Here is a 13917-nt window from a genome sequence, read left to right as displayed (position 1 = left end):
AACCCACACGTCCGCCATATCCACATCACTCCTCAACTTGGGGCCTTCCGACCAGCTGCGCTGTCCAGAGTAGTGGTGTCCTTCCAGTCTCTCATTTCTCTACATCATTTCCTTCATCATACTTACTATTTTCTGTATATTTCTCACCTGTTTTTAATTTATTCTGTTGTCTCCTTGCTTTTATAGTTTCATTTGAGTAGGTACCTTCTAAAGTGATCCACTGCTGTTTTCCCAAAACAGAATTTTGCAGGCCCCAGCAAAATATTAAGCAATTTAGCAGTATTTCTCAAACTGATTGTGGTAAAGGACCAGTGGATTAGTTTCCACCTGCGCCCCCCATTTCCAATTCGTCACAGACCTACACTTTTGTAAAACATAGTAAAAATGTATTGCTAGGAAAAATGAAATGACAACACAGACACACATTCTCATGAACATATAATATACAAGCCCAGTTTTTTTAAATTAAACAACCATAAAGGTAACCAATTGTTACAGAAGTTGCTAATTTATAGTCTTAGTTTCTTTCTTTTTTATTGAAGTATAATTGATTTATAATATTAGTTTCAGGTGTACGATGTCGTGGTTTGATATTTTTGTACATTACAAAGTGATCACCACTATAAGCCTAGTTGCCATCTGTCACCATACAAAGCTACTGCCATAGTATTGACTCTGTCCCCTATGCTGTGCATTATACCTCTGTGACGTGTTTTATAAGTGTGCCTCTTCACCTCCCTCACTGTTTGACTCTTCCCTCACGCCTTTGCTTAGTGCAGTTTCTGAATTTACCTGGTCACAAACGACGACTCTCTGCTTGCACTGACCATGGCGCCTGTGAGGCTAGCAGCACTCTGTAACATTTTTTGAGTGAATAAATGAATTACCAATTTCAAAATTATGGCACCGAGTTCGTCAGACTCTGTCATTCCTTTAGCCTTACCAAAGCTAGAATATTCTGAGATATTGAAGAGTGATTGCTGATTCATATCAAACTTCAGCTAGCTTGTTCACTGATGCTTTTTGATTCTCTGATTCTTTTTTTTTTTAATGATAAGAGAGGCATTTGAATACATACTTGTTGAAGGAAAAGCTGTAGAAGTATGTAAAGTGAAAAATGAAAGTCCTCCAGGAATGGGCATTGAAGGTCTTCTCTCTTGTTCGTTTTCTATTACGGTGCTGGAGTGGTTGTTCTTGTAATTATGAATGTACATGTGCATGTATTGCCCAAGGACAAAATGCTAGAAGCTGAATTCTAAACAGTAGCTGTTTCAGACGTTTTATTCTTTCTTCTCAAGCCTGTTGGCCTCTTAAATTCAGTTTTTTCAAGAATTCTTTTGCCTTATCTATCTCTACAGCTCTTTGCCCATTGTCCCCACCCTAATGTCTTTTTTTAAAAAACCTTACTTCGTGTTTGTTATAATGAGCTGACATATTTTCTGTAACCTCCTTCTGTTCCAGTTTGTCTTTATTATCTCAGCCAGATTCTTTACAAGTGAGTGTATTAATTTCTGAAGTACTTACATATGGTGCTGCCTTTTTCTTAAATACCTGATAGCTTCTGATTATAGCTTTCCCAACACAAAGCTCCAACTCCCTTGGAGCAAGGGGCTATTCCATCTGTACTCTGGCTGGGCAGTTAAGGCCAAGGCTAACCGGCGTCGTTGGTGGGGTGCAGTGCTCGTGGAAGCATTTCACAGAAACGCGTCACCATGTTCCCCTGTTTCCAAGGAGGAAATCTTGCAGTGCCTGTAGTTTGCAGCGGGTGCTGCGGCTCACGTTTCCCTGCACAGTGTAAGATAAGTGTAAGGCAGTGGAAGAATAGTAGAGGCAGCGTGGGCTTTGGAGTGAGACCTCTGTGGCTCAGTTAGAATCTGGACCACACCACCGAGCCGGCAGTGTACTTTGGGTGCATTTCTTCTTCCCTGAACCTGAGTTTCCTCTCCTGTAAAATGTCTTATAAGTTTAGGTATTGGAACAGCTACTATAACAGAGGTCTAACCAGGATAAGAGTTTGTGTCTTTCTCCAATAAAAGTCCCATTAGAAGGTGATCCCTCGGGTAGGTTAGTTATGCTCCTCAGGGTGGTCCCGGGGCCCAGGTGCTGCTTTTTATCTTGTTCTGCCATCCCCTATGATAATGGCTTGTTGAAGATGCTTCACTAGCTTCAGGTTCAAGTCCCAGGCTGAGGGAAAGAGAAAGAGAAATGAGCATATAGCTTCCTTTTAAGGACATGACTTGGAAGGCACAACTCACTGGCCAGAAGGTTGTCACTTTCTCTGCCTGGGGGTAAGGAGAGCTTGGAAGGGAGTCTAGGTGGACAGCCTTTGTGCCCAGTTAAAACACAGGGGATTCTAATAACTCAAAGAAGAAAAGAATAGATAATGAACACAATTATACTGCATTGAGTTGGTGTTTCAAGTCAGGAATAAATAGAATAATGGTCTTAGAAATCTGAATAGGAGTTAAGTGTATTTGTGCTACAAAATATTTTCTTGGTAAATGTCAAAGCCTTTGACTGTGTGGATTGCAATAAACTGGGGAAAATTCTGAAAGAGATGGAAATACCAGACCACCTGACCTGCCTCTTGAGAAACCTGTATGCAGGTCAGGAAGCAACAGTTAGAACTGGACATGGAACAACAGACTGGTTTCAAATAGGAAAAGGAGTACATCAAGGCTGTATATTGTCACCCTGATTATTTAACTTATATGCAGAGTACATCAGGAGAAATGCTGGGCTGGAGGAAGCACAAGCTGGAATCAAGATTGCCAGGAGAAATATCAATAACCTCAGATATGCAGATGACACCACCCTTATGGCAGAAAGTGAAGAAGAACTAAAGAGCCTCTTGATGAAAGTGAAAGAAGAGAGTGAAAAAGGTGGCTTAAAGCTCAACATTCAGAAAACTAAGATCATGGCTCCTGGTCCCATCACTTCACGGCAAATAGATGGGGAGACAGTGGTTGACTTTATTTTTTGGGACTCCAAAATCACTGCAGATGGTGATTGCAGCCATGAAATTAAAAGACGCTTACTCCTTGGAAGGAAAGTTATGGCCAACCTAGACAGCAGATTAAAAAGCAGAGACATTACTTTGTCCACAAAGGTCTGTCTAATCAAGCCTGTGGTTTTTCCAGTAGTCATGTATGGATGTGAGAGTTGGACTATAAAGAAAGCTGAGCACCGAAGAGTTGATGCTTTTGAACTGTGGTGTTGGAGAAGACTCTTGAGAGTCCCTTGGACTGCAAGGAGATCCAACCAGTCCATCCTAAAGGAGATCAGTCCTGGGTGTTCATTGGAAGGACTGGTGCTGAAGCTGAAACTCCAATACTTTGGCCACCTGAGGTGAAGAGCTGACTCATTGGAAAAGACCCTGATGCTGGGAAAGGTTGAGGGCAGGAAGAGAAGGGGACGACAGAGGATGAAGTGGTTGGATGGCATCACCGACTCAGTGGACATGGGCTTGGGTGGACTCCGGGAGTTGGTGATGGACAGGGAGGCCTGGCGTGCTGCGGTTCATGTGGTCTCAGAGTTGGACACGACTGAGCGACTGAACTGAACTGAACTGAAATGTCACCTTAAAAATACAGACCTATGTTTGACCTAAAACATGGCTAAGTGTTTGTAAGGTTTGAAACATATATAATAATTTCCTTTCATTTGGTTTCCATTGTCTGTAAAAAGTAGGAGTATAGCACTGCATCTTGGAGAGATCACTTACTCGGAAACTTCAACTCTGTGAAATATTATCATGAGGTAATAAGGCTTTCTCACAGCAAAAGTAGAAGTTGCAAAGTCCATGTACTCAGTCTTGAGTTGAAGCCTGAGTAATTTGGAGTTATAGACATATTACTATCTAGCTTAATTATCAGATTTCTCACTGAAAATCTGCAAACTTGGAATGATCTGTTAGAAACATAGGTGATGTCCATGATGGTCAAAAGCCTAATAGGATAGAAAAATAATACAAAGGAATCATAGAAGTTTAACAATAATTAAGTTTGTTAACATTTTTTGAGCATTTATAGCACTAGGTGCTGTGCAAAGATTTTTATATTTATTTCTTCATTTACCACCTAAAACATCCCTGTATCTGATATTGAAGAAGACTTAGGTTTAAATGCCAAGAAAGCTTATAATTATGTTCTTTAAGAAGCCAGAGATTGTTGTAATTAGTTTTAGATTGCTATCAGAAATCAATAAAATGAAAAGGCCATTTTAGTGGCTGACAGAAAGTATCTCAAATAGCTTAATTATGATGGATAAGTTGCTCTTATACTCATTTTTGACTTACTGATTTTGCAGTGTGGTGATTTGAGTTTGTCTTAAGGCACTAGAGAGAAAGTTCGGATTAAAATCACCAGTTGAGAAGAATGTGTGCTTGCCACTAAAACCCAAGTTTAGTAGATAAAAAGCATGTTTATAGTCTTTTTTCTTCTCCTTTTGTTTGGCTGCATCAGGTGGCTTGCAAAATCTCAGTTCTCCAACCAAGAATTGAACCTGGTCTACAGCAGTGAAAGCCTGGAATCCCAACCACTAGGCTATCAGGGAACACCCAGCATGTTTGTCATCCTAAAAATAGCCTTGAGACATATTTACCCAAACTCAGGAACTTTTATGTATACATAGTACACTTTAAAATAGTGATTAGTTTTTAAGTTACATTTTACAACTTTCTGAAAAAACTAGTGATTTTATTTATTAATCAAAGTTAATTGAAGATATATAATTTGAACTCATTAGAAAAGAAATCTATCTTTAGCTAACAGTTTAATCTTACAATCATACTCAGGAAAACTCTTTTTAGCTTTAGGTATTCTTTAAGCTGAGAATAGTGAGATTCGTGTTTTCAGAAGATAATTGTGTAGTTTTTCTCAAGGTAAAAAAAAAAATGAGAAAAACTATCAACCAATTACTTGATAAAGAGAACGTTTTATTATTCCTTTTTTTTCCTTTTTTTACAGTCCAGGTCTTTATTTTTACACCCTTCAGGCCATGAATTCATAGGGAATGGGTTCCAACAGTTCAGGTTCCTTTCCACTGGTCCTCACAAAGTGTGCTTCTCTGGGTGGAGCAGGCTGGCGCCTCAGCTGAACCCAAGTCCCTTTCTCTTTGGCTTCCTTCTTTTACTGATCATTTTCTTTCACACGTTTTAGGAAGCTATCTCGGCTCTTAGAGTGCTTAATATGCTCAACATGCACATTAATTGTCTTGGCAAGAATCTTGCCCTTAACTTGTTTGTTTACAATGATGCCAACAGCATGCTGGGTAACATTATAGACTCCCCCAGTTTTGCCATGGTAACATTTGTGGGGCGTTCCTTTTTGAACAGTACCCATTCCCTTGAATCTACAAGTCACCCTTCTTGTAGATTCGCACGTATGTGGCCAAAGGAACAACTCCATGTTTTCTAAAAGGCCTAGAGAACATGTAGCGGGTTCCCCTCCTCTTTCCCTTTGTGTTGGTCATTTTGGCGAATTACTGGAAGATGGCGGTTCCGGCCGAAAAGCTATTCCATTTTTGAAAGTCAACATAATTAATAAGAAGTAAGTACAATGTAAGGTAGGAATAATTTCTAAACGTGAGGAGGAAAACAATGGGAAAGAATGGGAAAGACTATAGAGATCTCTTCAAGAAAATTAGAGATACCAAAGGAACATTTCATGCAAAGATGGGCTCAATAAAGGACAGAAATGGGAGGGACCTAACAAAAGCAGAATATATTAAGAAGAGGTGGCAAGAATACACAGAAGAACTGTACAAAAAAGATATTCACAACCCAGATAATCACGATGGTGTGATCACTCACACAGAGCCAGACGTCCTGGAATGTGAAGTCAAATGGGCCTTAGGAAGCGTCACTACGAACAAAGCTAATGGAGGTGATGGAATTCCAGTTGATCTATTTCAAATCCTAAAAGATGATGCTGTGAAAGTGTTGCACTCAATACGTCAGCAAATTTGGAAAGCTCAGCAGTGGCCACAGGGCTGGAAAAGGTCAGTTTTCATTCCAATCCCAAAGAAAGGCAATGCCAAAGAATGCTCAAACTACCACACAGTTGCACCCAATCTCACATGCTAGTAAAGTAATGCTCAAAATTCTCCAAGCCAGGCTTCAGCAATACATGAACCGTGAACTTCCAGATATTCAAGCTGGTTTTAGAAAAGGCAGAGGAACCAGAGATCAAATTGCCAACATCCTCTGGATCATCGAAAAAGCAGTAGAGTTCCAGAAAAACATCTATTTCTGATTCATTGACTACACTAAAGCCTTTGACTGTGTGGATCACAATAAATTGGAAAATTCTGAAAGAGATGGGAATACCAGACCACCTGACCTGCCTCCTAAGAAACCTGAATGCAGGTCAGGAAGCAACTGGACATGGAACAACAGACTGGTTCCAAATGGGAAAAGGAGTATGTCAAGGCTGTATATTGTCCCCTTGCTTATTTAACTTATATGCAGAGTACATCAGGAGAAATGCTGGGCTGGAGGAAGCAGAAGCTGCAATCAAGACTGCCAGGAGAAATATCAATAACCTCAGATATGCAGATGACACCACCCTTATGGCAGAAAGTGAAGAAAAGCTAAAGAGCTTCTTGATGAAAGTGAAACAGGAGAGTGAAGAAGGTGGCTTAAAGCTCAACATTCAGCTGACTAAGATCATGGCATCCGATCCCATCATTTCATGGCAAATAGATGGGGAAACAATGGTTGACTTTATTTTTTGGGACTCCAAAATCACTGCAGATGGTGACTGCAGCCATGAAATTAAAAGACGCTTACTCCTTGGAAGGAAAGTTATGGCCAACCTAGACAGCATATTGAAAAGCAGAGACATTACTTTGTCCACAAAGGTCTGTCTAGTCAAGGCTATGGTTTTTCCGGTAGTCATGTATGGATGTGAGAGTTGGACTATAAAGAAAGCTGAGCACCAAAGAATTGATGCTTTTGAACTGTGGTGTTGGAGAAGACTCTTGAGAGTCCCTTGAACTGCAAGGAGATCCAACCAGTCCATCCTAAAGGCGATCAGTCCTGGGTGTTCATTGGAAGGACTGGTGCTGAAGCTAAAACTCCAGTACTTTGGCCACCTGAGGTGAAGAGCTGACTCATTGGAAAAGACCCTGATGCTGGGAAAGATTGAGGGCAGGAGGAAAAGGGGATGAGATGGCTGGATGGCATCACTGAATCAATGGACATGGGTTTGGGTGGACTCCGGGAGTTGGTGATGGACAGGGAGGCCTGGCGTGCTGAGGTTCATGGGGTCGCAAAGAGTCAGACACGACTGAGTGACTGAGCTGAACTGAACTGAGAATGAATAAAATCAAGAAGTCAAGCTAGGCTTGGTTAGCATACTGCATCTGTAGTGTGAAGAAATGCAAATCAATATAGTAAAGACTTAGAAATTCTGCATTGCAGAAACCTAATTTTGTATATAACTTATGTTTCCCTTTGGTTGTGATCATAGGAAGTCTGTTAATATCTTCTGGGACACTAGAAGTCTACAGAACATAATTTGGAAAACACTATATGTATTTAAACACCATTAATTTTGGTACATTGATTGCAAAATTTGTGACACGCCAATATCATTTCTAGAATCCGAGTAAAAAGTGTTATTAAAGAATGAGTAATAGCATAATAAGATAGGAAACAACTGTTGGAGCTATGAAGGACCTGAGTGTAATGGTTTTAAAAACTGTTCTTTATCACTTGTTTTCCATGTTTTTTCAGTCTTTCTATGGCTTATCTTTTCATTCTCTTAACAGTGTCTTTTGAAAAACAGGAGTGATGAAGTCCAAATTATTATGTTCTTCTTTTATGACTTGTATTTTAATATATGTGTCTGAGAAACTCTTGCCTAATTTAAGGCCACAAGCATTTTCTCCAGTGCTTTCTTCTAAAGGTTTTATAGTTGCTTTAAGTTTCCAAATTCTTCTTTAAGTGCAGTTTTACATACACACACAGTTTGATTCTTTTATTACAGTGAGCTTAAAATTTACATAATTTTACAACTTGCTCTTTTTTTTCCACTATTTATTAAATCATAGTATTTTTATGTCAGTACAGTTAACATCTTTTGAGTAGTTTTCATAGTATTTGACTGGCAAATATACCATAATTTATTTAGCTTTTCTTCTCTTGATGGACAGTTGTTTCTAATTTTTTTTCTATTATAAATAATGCTCCAAGGTTTATTTTAAAATTCAGTTCAGATATTAATTCCTGAAAATTTATTAGAAGCTTAGAACATTTCACCCTTCTAGGTTTTCGAGGCACACTTAAAACTAAATTTTTGATAAACAGTTTCTGACTTTCCTCATTCAGATATGTAGTGGAAATATTAGGGTGAAATTATGGGGACTTCCCTGGTGGTTCAGTGGCTAAGACTCTGTGCTTCCAATGCAGGGGGCCCGGGTTCCAACCCTGGTCAGGGAACAAGATCCCATGTGCTGTAACTAAGACCTCATGCAGTCAAATAAATAAATAAATATATATTTAAAAAAAAAAAAAAGAAATTATGATGTAAACAAACATTACTTTAAAAATTTTTGTTTATTAACTTTATTAACACATCATATACCATAGCCCTAATGGATCCTTCTTAGTTGAAAGAGCTGTAATAGTTATGTTTGCAAAGCTCTGAGTCTACTAATTTCTTTTAATTTTTCAGTCTATATAACTTAACCTTATTTGACTTCTCTTCTGCCACTTCCATTTTTCAAGTCTCTGTGAAAAATCTATTTGATATCTGTAACAAGATTATAATACTATCTAAATAGTGACATCCTTTTTTTTCCCCCCAAATGGTATAAGTTTTGGAAGAAACTTTATGTTATCTTTTTTTCTTTCTTTTTATTCTATTTATGTTATTTCCTTTTTCCATGACAGATTCAAAAGCTTTGTGACAGAGTAGCTTCATCTACTTTACTGGATGATCGAAGAAATGCTGTGCGAGCTCTGAAATCATTATCTAAGGTCTGTAACACTTTATCAGTTATTAAGGTTATTAAGTTGGATATTCCTTTCTTAAATAACATTTTTCTTTTGTGCAGAAATATCGCTTGGAAGTGGGTATTCAAGCAATGGAACATCTTATCCATGTTTTACAAACAGATCGGTATGTCTCTATTTAATGATTTTTCTCCCTAATTTTTCTTAAAATTTTAATTAATTTGTTTTAGAGTCACTGTTCCAGAAATGATTAAGGCTACTAAGTTTTTACTTTCAGTTGTCATTTCAATAAAGAGTTACTGGACACTAGATCCAAACCATTGCGCTAAGCATTTAGGACAGATATAATCTAAACCTTCAGGGATTGAGAGCTTACCATTATATAAGAAAAGGAATGAAGCAACTGTCAGTTAAAGGTTTAAAATTTGGAATTTGAATTGAACAAATTAATGTATTGATTTTCACTTAGATATACTATAGTGTGTTATTCCATAATATACATATTATATGTTATATCAGTTATCTAGACTCTGTCTTTCTGAGGGGAGGTAAGTAAACTCATACTAATAGAGTGAAGTCTTAAGAGAAAAGTCATTCAGCATAGTTTTTGCTCTTTCAGGTTGTCTTGAAGAGAGCATCTGCGTCTTTGGTTTTAATTAACAACTGTGCAGGAATAACTTTAGATCTTATCTCTAGTTAAATATATCTTACAAGCTTTAGCGGCTCAGTTTACATTTCCACCATATCAAGATTTCTTCACAGGTACCTAAAATTCAAAATGTTCAAAAGTTAATGTGTCTCTGGTTGTCCTACTAATACTCGTCCACATCCCATCACCCACCTGATCTACTTCAGCTGCCTTTAACCCAAGTTCTTCCTAGTTAGCACCTTTCCGTTAAAATAAGAAACTGGAGGTTTTGTGCTGAACTCATCCCGCTCCTTAACCCATTATGCCCATCCAGACCAAAAAAAACAAAAACACCTGGAATCCATGAATTCTCTTGATTTCAGCTGTCAGTCCTAGTTTTGGCTCTCAGTGTCACTCACTTAAGTCATTTTCACAGCCACTGTGTTAGTTATCTGCTGTGTAATACATTACCTCAAAGCTTCCTGGCTCAAAATAACAGGTATTTGTTATGTCACAGTTCCTGTGGATCAGGAATTCAGAAGTGGCTTAGCTAGGTGGTTCTGGCTCACGGTCTCTTAGGAGGCTGTGCACAAGATGTCAGCCAGGACTGGAGTCATCTGAGGGCTTGATTGGGGCTGGAGTATCTGATGCCAAAGTGGCACACTCACCTGAGGCAAGAGGCCTCAATATCTCACCTTGTTGCTCTTTCTAAAGGACTACTTGAGCATCCTCATGATATGAAAAACTGGCTTCTCACAGAGCAAGTGATCTTAGAGGGAGAACAGAGAGAAAGCCACAATGCCTTTTAGGACTTTGTCTCAGAAGTCACTTATCGTCAATCCCATTACATTCTACTTTACTAGAAGCAAGTTAATAAATACAGCCTGTACTTAAGAAGAGGAGACTTAGGGTCCACCTTTTGAAGTGAGCTGTATCAGAGAGTTTGGCTTTTTTTTTTTAACATAATGTAAAACCGGCCACCGCCTCCAGACTCTATTCTTTGCCCCTGACTTCTTTGTCTTTCCATTCATTTCGAGAATTTTCTGTCTGAAATGTAAATCTTCTATTACTCACCTGTTTAATGCATTTAACCAACTCAGTGCAGTGTGAAGTCCAAGTTCCTCAAACAAAGCAAAGCATATAAGCATTTAAAAATATATATATATTTCTTTATTTATTTGTCTACATCAGGTCGTAGTTGCAGCACGCAGGCTCCAGAGCTTGTGGGCTCAGTAGATCGAGCACATGGTTCTAAGCATGTGGGGGAGCTTATTTCCCCCACCAGGGATTGAGCCCATGTACCCTGCGTCAGATGGCAAATTCTTAACAACTGAACCACCAAAGAAGTCCCACATGTAAGCTTTTTAAAGACTTAGATGCTGCCCGTCTGTCAAAACTCATAACCTCTTTTAAAATTGTATTTCAGCAATGCCCAGCTGCTTATTCATACCAAATAGAATCTTTGCTGTCCTCCTCAGTGTAACTCACATTGGCCACCTTTCAAAGCCAACTAATTCTTGTTTTTGTTATTTATTCATTTGGCTGTGCTGTATCTTAACAGCCCATGGGATCTTTGCCCTTTGTTGGCAGCATGCAGACTCTTAGTTGCATTTAGAATCTACTTCCCTGACCAGGGATCAGACCTGGGCCACCTGCATTGGGATTGCAGAGTCTTAACCATAGGAAAGCCCCCCCAAAGCCTATTAATTCTAATGTGTTTGATTAAATCCATCGGATGTTATTCGAGAACTATCTGTTATTAACACTGGAGTGGGCAGCTGCAGAACTGTTATTTTAACACCAGCTGGGCAACTGCAGTAGGAAGAATAATGGTCCCCCAAAGATGTTTATATTCTCTCAGCACAACCTATAAATGTTACCTTAGATGGCAGAAGGGACTTTGGAGATACGATTAAGTTACCGATTTTTAGATAGAGAGATTATGTTGGATTATCCAGGTGGGCCCAGGGTAATCCTAAGGCTTCTCAAAAGTTGAAGAGGAATGCAAAAGAGGAGGTCAGAGTGAGGTAAAATGAAAAGACCTCCATCTATCTTTGCTGGTTTTAGAAGTGAAAGGGGACCTCTAGACCTGGAAAAGGCAAGGAAATGGATTCTCCCTGAAAGGCATCAGAAAAGAAGGCAGCCCTGATGATACCCTGACTTTAGTCCACTGAGACCCATTCAGCTCTCTGACTTCCGGAACAGTAAGATAATATACTTGTGTTGTATAAACCACTGAATTTGTAGTAATTTGCTACAGCATCAATAGAAAACTAATAAAGTAACCCAAGTTTGCTATCTGCTTTAAACAATGTTATGAGAAAACAAATGTTAGATCAAAAAAATTAGTGTGATTATTAAACATACATGTAATTTTTTTCATGTATCTTTATGCATGCATTTCTCATTGAGTTTTACAAAATTGGTTATGAAACAATTACTATCTTGATACAGAAAACAGAATGCTACCCCTTATATAAAGTGGCCCTTATTGTCATTTTTAGGGCACAGTAGAAAATAATAGTCTTGATATAAAGGTTAAGAAATACATTAAAAAAAACATGTATTGCACATTTACTCTCTGCCAGGCATCATAAGGTGTACCATATAGAAATAAGATGTATCACGTAGCCTTGTGAATGTGTGAACTAATAATTGGTCATGTTAGAGGCTGATGGGTATTTTATTATGCCTCTTAGACAGCAAAGCTAAACGTCTGTGAACCTTCTTGTGTTTTATTCCTTTTCTTGTGTCAATTCCATTTCCATTTGTCTTCTATATTTATCTGTTATCTTCTGTTCTCAAAACATGCTATTAGTATTTTCTTAACTTCATTGATTGCAAAGGTGTATATTCTGCAGCCATCTCTTTCCACTTCTCATCTTCATTACTCTTTTATGCTTATGTTCTTGGTCTATCTAATACTCTAAGAATCCTTAAACTGAATCCCTTCGTCCTTATCCCCCTCGTTGTTGGCTGCATCACGGAGAGCTGTGTTCCCTTTCTTGGCATGCCTTGAAACTCCATCTGTCCATGGTTCCATTTCTCTTAAAACTTGAGGAGCGACTGTTTACTCTCCCAAGTCTCACATTCAGGGCCTGAAAGTTGTCTGATGGAAACTAATGTTTCCAAACCATGTCACCTCAATAGTTTTTTTTTTTTTTTAGGTGTGCATTTCAGTGGTTTTAGTATAGTCACAAAGTTGTGTAACTATCACCACTATCTAATTCCAAAACATTTTCATCACTTCAAAAACAGTCCAATATCCATTAGTTGTCATTGCCTAATGCCTACCATCCCCATTCCAAGTGCCTAGCAGCTGCTAATCTACTTTTTGTCTGTATAAATTTGACTGTTTTGAACATTTCATATAAATGGAATCATAAAATGTGGGACTTTTGTGTCTGGCTTCTTTCACTTAGCATAATATTTCAAAGTCCATCCATGTTGTAACATGTATTAGTATATTTCACCCCTTTTGACAGCTGAATAATATTCCAGGAAAGATCCCCTGGAGAAGGAAATAGCCACCCACTCTAGTATTCTTACCTGGGAAATTCATGGACATGGAGCTGTCACAAAGAGTAGGACACAACTGAGCGACTAACTCACGCACACGGATATAGCCTATTTGTTTATCCATTCATCTGTTGACAGACATTTGGGGGTATTTCCATTTTTTGACTGTTGTGAGTAGTGCTATTATGAACATTTGTGTACTCGTTTTTGTGTGAACATATGTTTTATACACAAGAATGCAATTGTTGGGTCATGTAGTTTAACTTACTGAGAAACTGCCAAACTCTTACATGGGGGGGCTGCACCATGTTACATCTTAATCTGCAGGTGTAAAGGTCCAGTTTCTATTCACCAACACTTTTTACTGCCCTTTTTTAAAAATGGCCATCCTAGTGAGTGTATCTTGTAGTTTTCCTTTGCACATACCTAATGACTTATGCTTTGCATATTCTTAATTATTGTTGAGTGTCTTTCCATGTGCTTATTTACCATTTGTGTGTCTTTATTAGAGAAATGACTGAGCCTTTTGCCTAATTTTAATTTATTTACTTGTCTTTTTTTTTAAGTTCTCTTTTTATTGTTCAGTTGTATATTATTCTGGATACAAAACCCTTAATAGACATGATTTGCAAATATTTTTTCCCATTTCTTGGGTTTTCTTTTCACTTTCTTAATAGTGTCCTTTGAAGGACAAATGTTTTTACTTCTGACAAAATCCAGTTTATCTGTTTTATCTTTTCTTGCTTATGCTTTTAGTATCATATTTAAGAAACCATTGCCTAATCCAGGGTTTTGAATATTTGTACCTGTG

General features: G+C 38.3%; 1 protein-coding gene and 1 pseudogene across 5 annotated transcripts in view; one reads left to right on the top strand and one right to left on the bottom strand.

Moving 5' to 3' along the window:
* USO1 (USO1 vesicle transport factor) overlaps positions 1 to 13917 on the top strand; it is a 76094-nt gene that overhangs the window by 9455 nt on the left and 52722 nt on the right. For all 4 annotated transcript variants that reach the window (XM_043906460.1, XM_043906458.1, XM_043906459.1 and 1 more), the window contains exons 2-3: positions 8897 to 8983; positions 9061 to 9125. In XM_043906460.1, the coding sequence (XP_043762395.1) occupies positions 8897 to 8983; positions 9061 to 9125 (152 nt within the window). The remainder of the gene's footprint in view (positions 1 to 8896; positions 8984 to 9060; positions 9126 to 13917) is intronic.
* LOC122696445 lies at positions 4947 to 5609 on the bottom strand (annotated as a pseudogene). Its single transcript, XR_006341757.1, has 2 exons — positions 5599 to 5609; positions 4947 to 5512 (listed from the first exon to the last, which is right to left on the bottom strand). The product of XR_006341757.1 is annotated as a 60S ribosomal protein L21-like (transcript).

Source organism: Cervus elaphus, chromosome 6, assembly GCF_910594005.1.
Source record: "Cervus elaphus chromosome 6, mCerEla1.1, whole genome shotgun sequence".
Lineage (NCBI taxonomy): Eukaryota > Metazoa > Chordata > Mammalia > Artiodactyla > Cervidae > Cervus > Cervus elaphus.
This window is presented reverse-complemented; position numbering and strand designations above follow the sequence as displayed.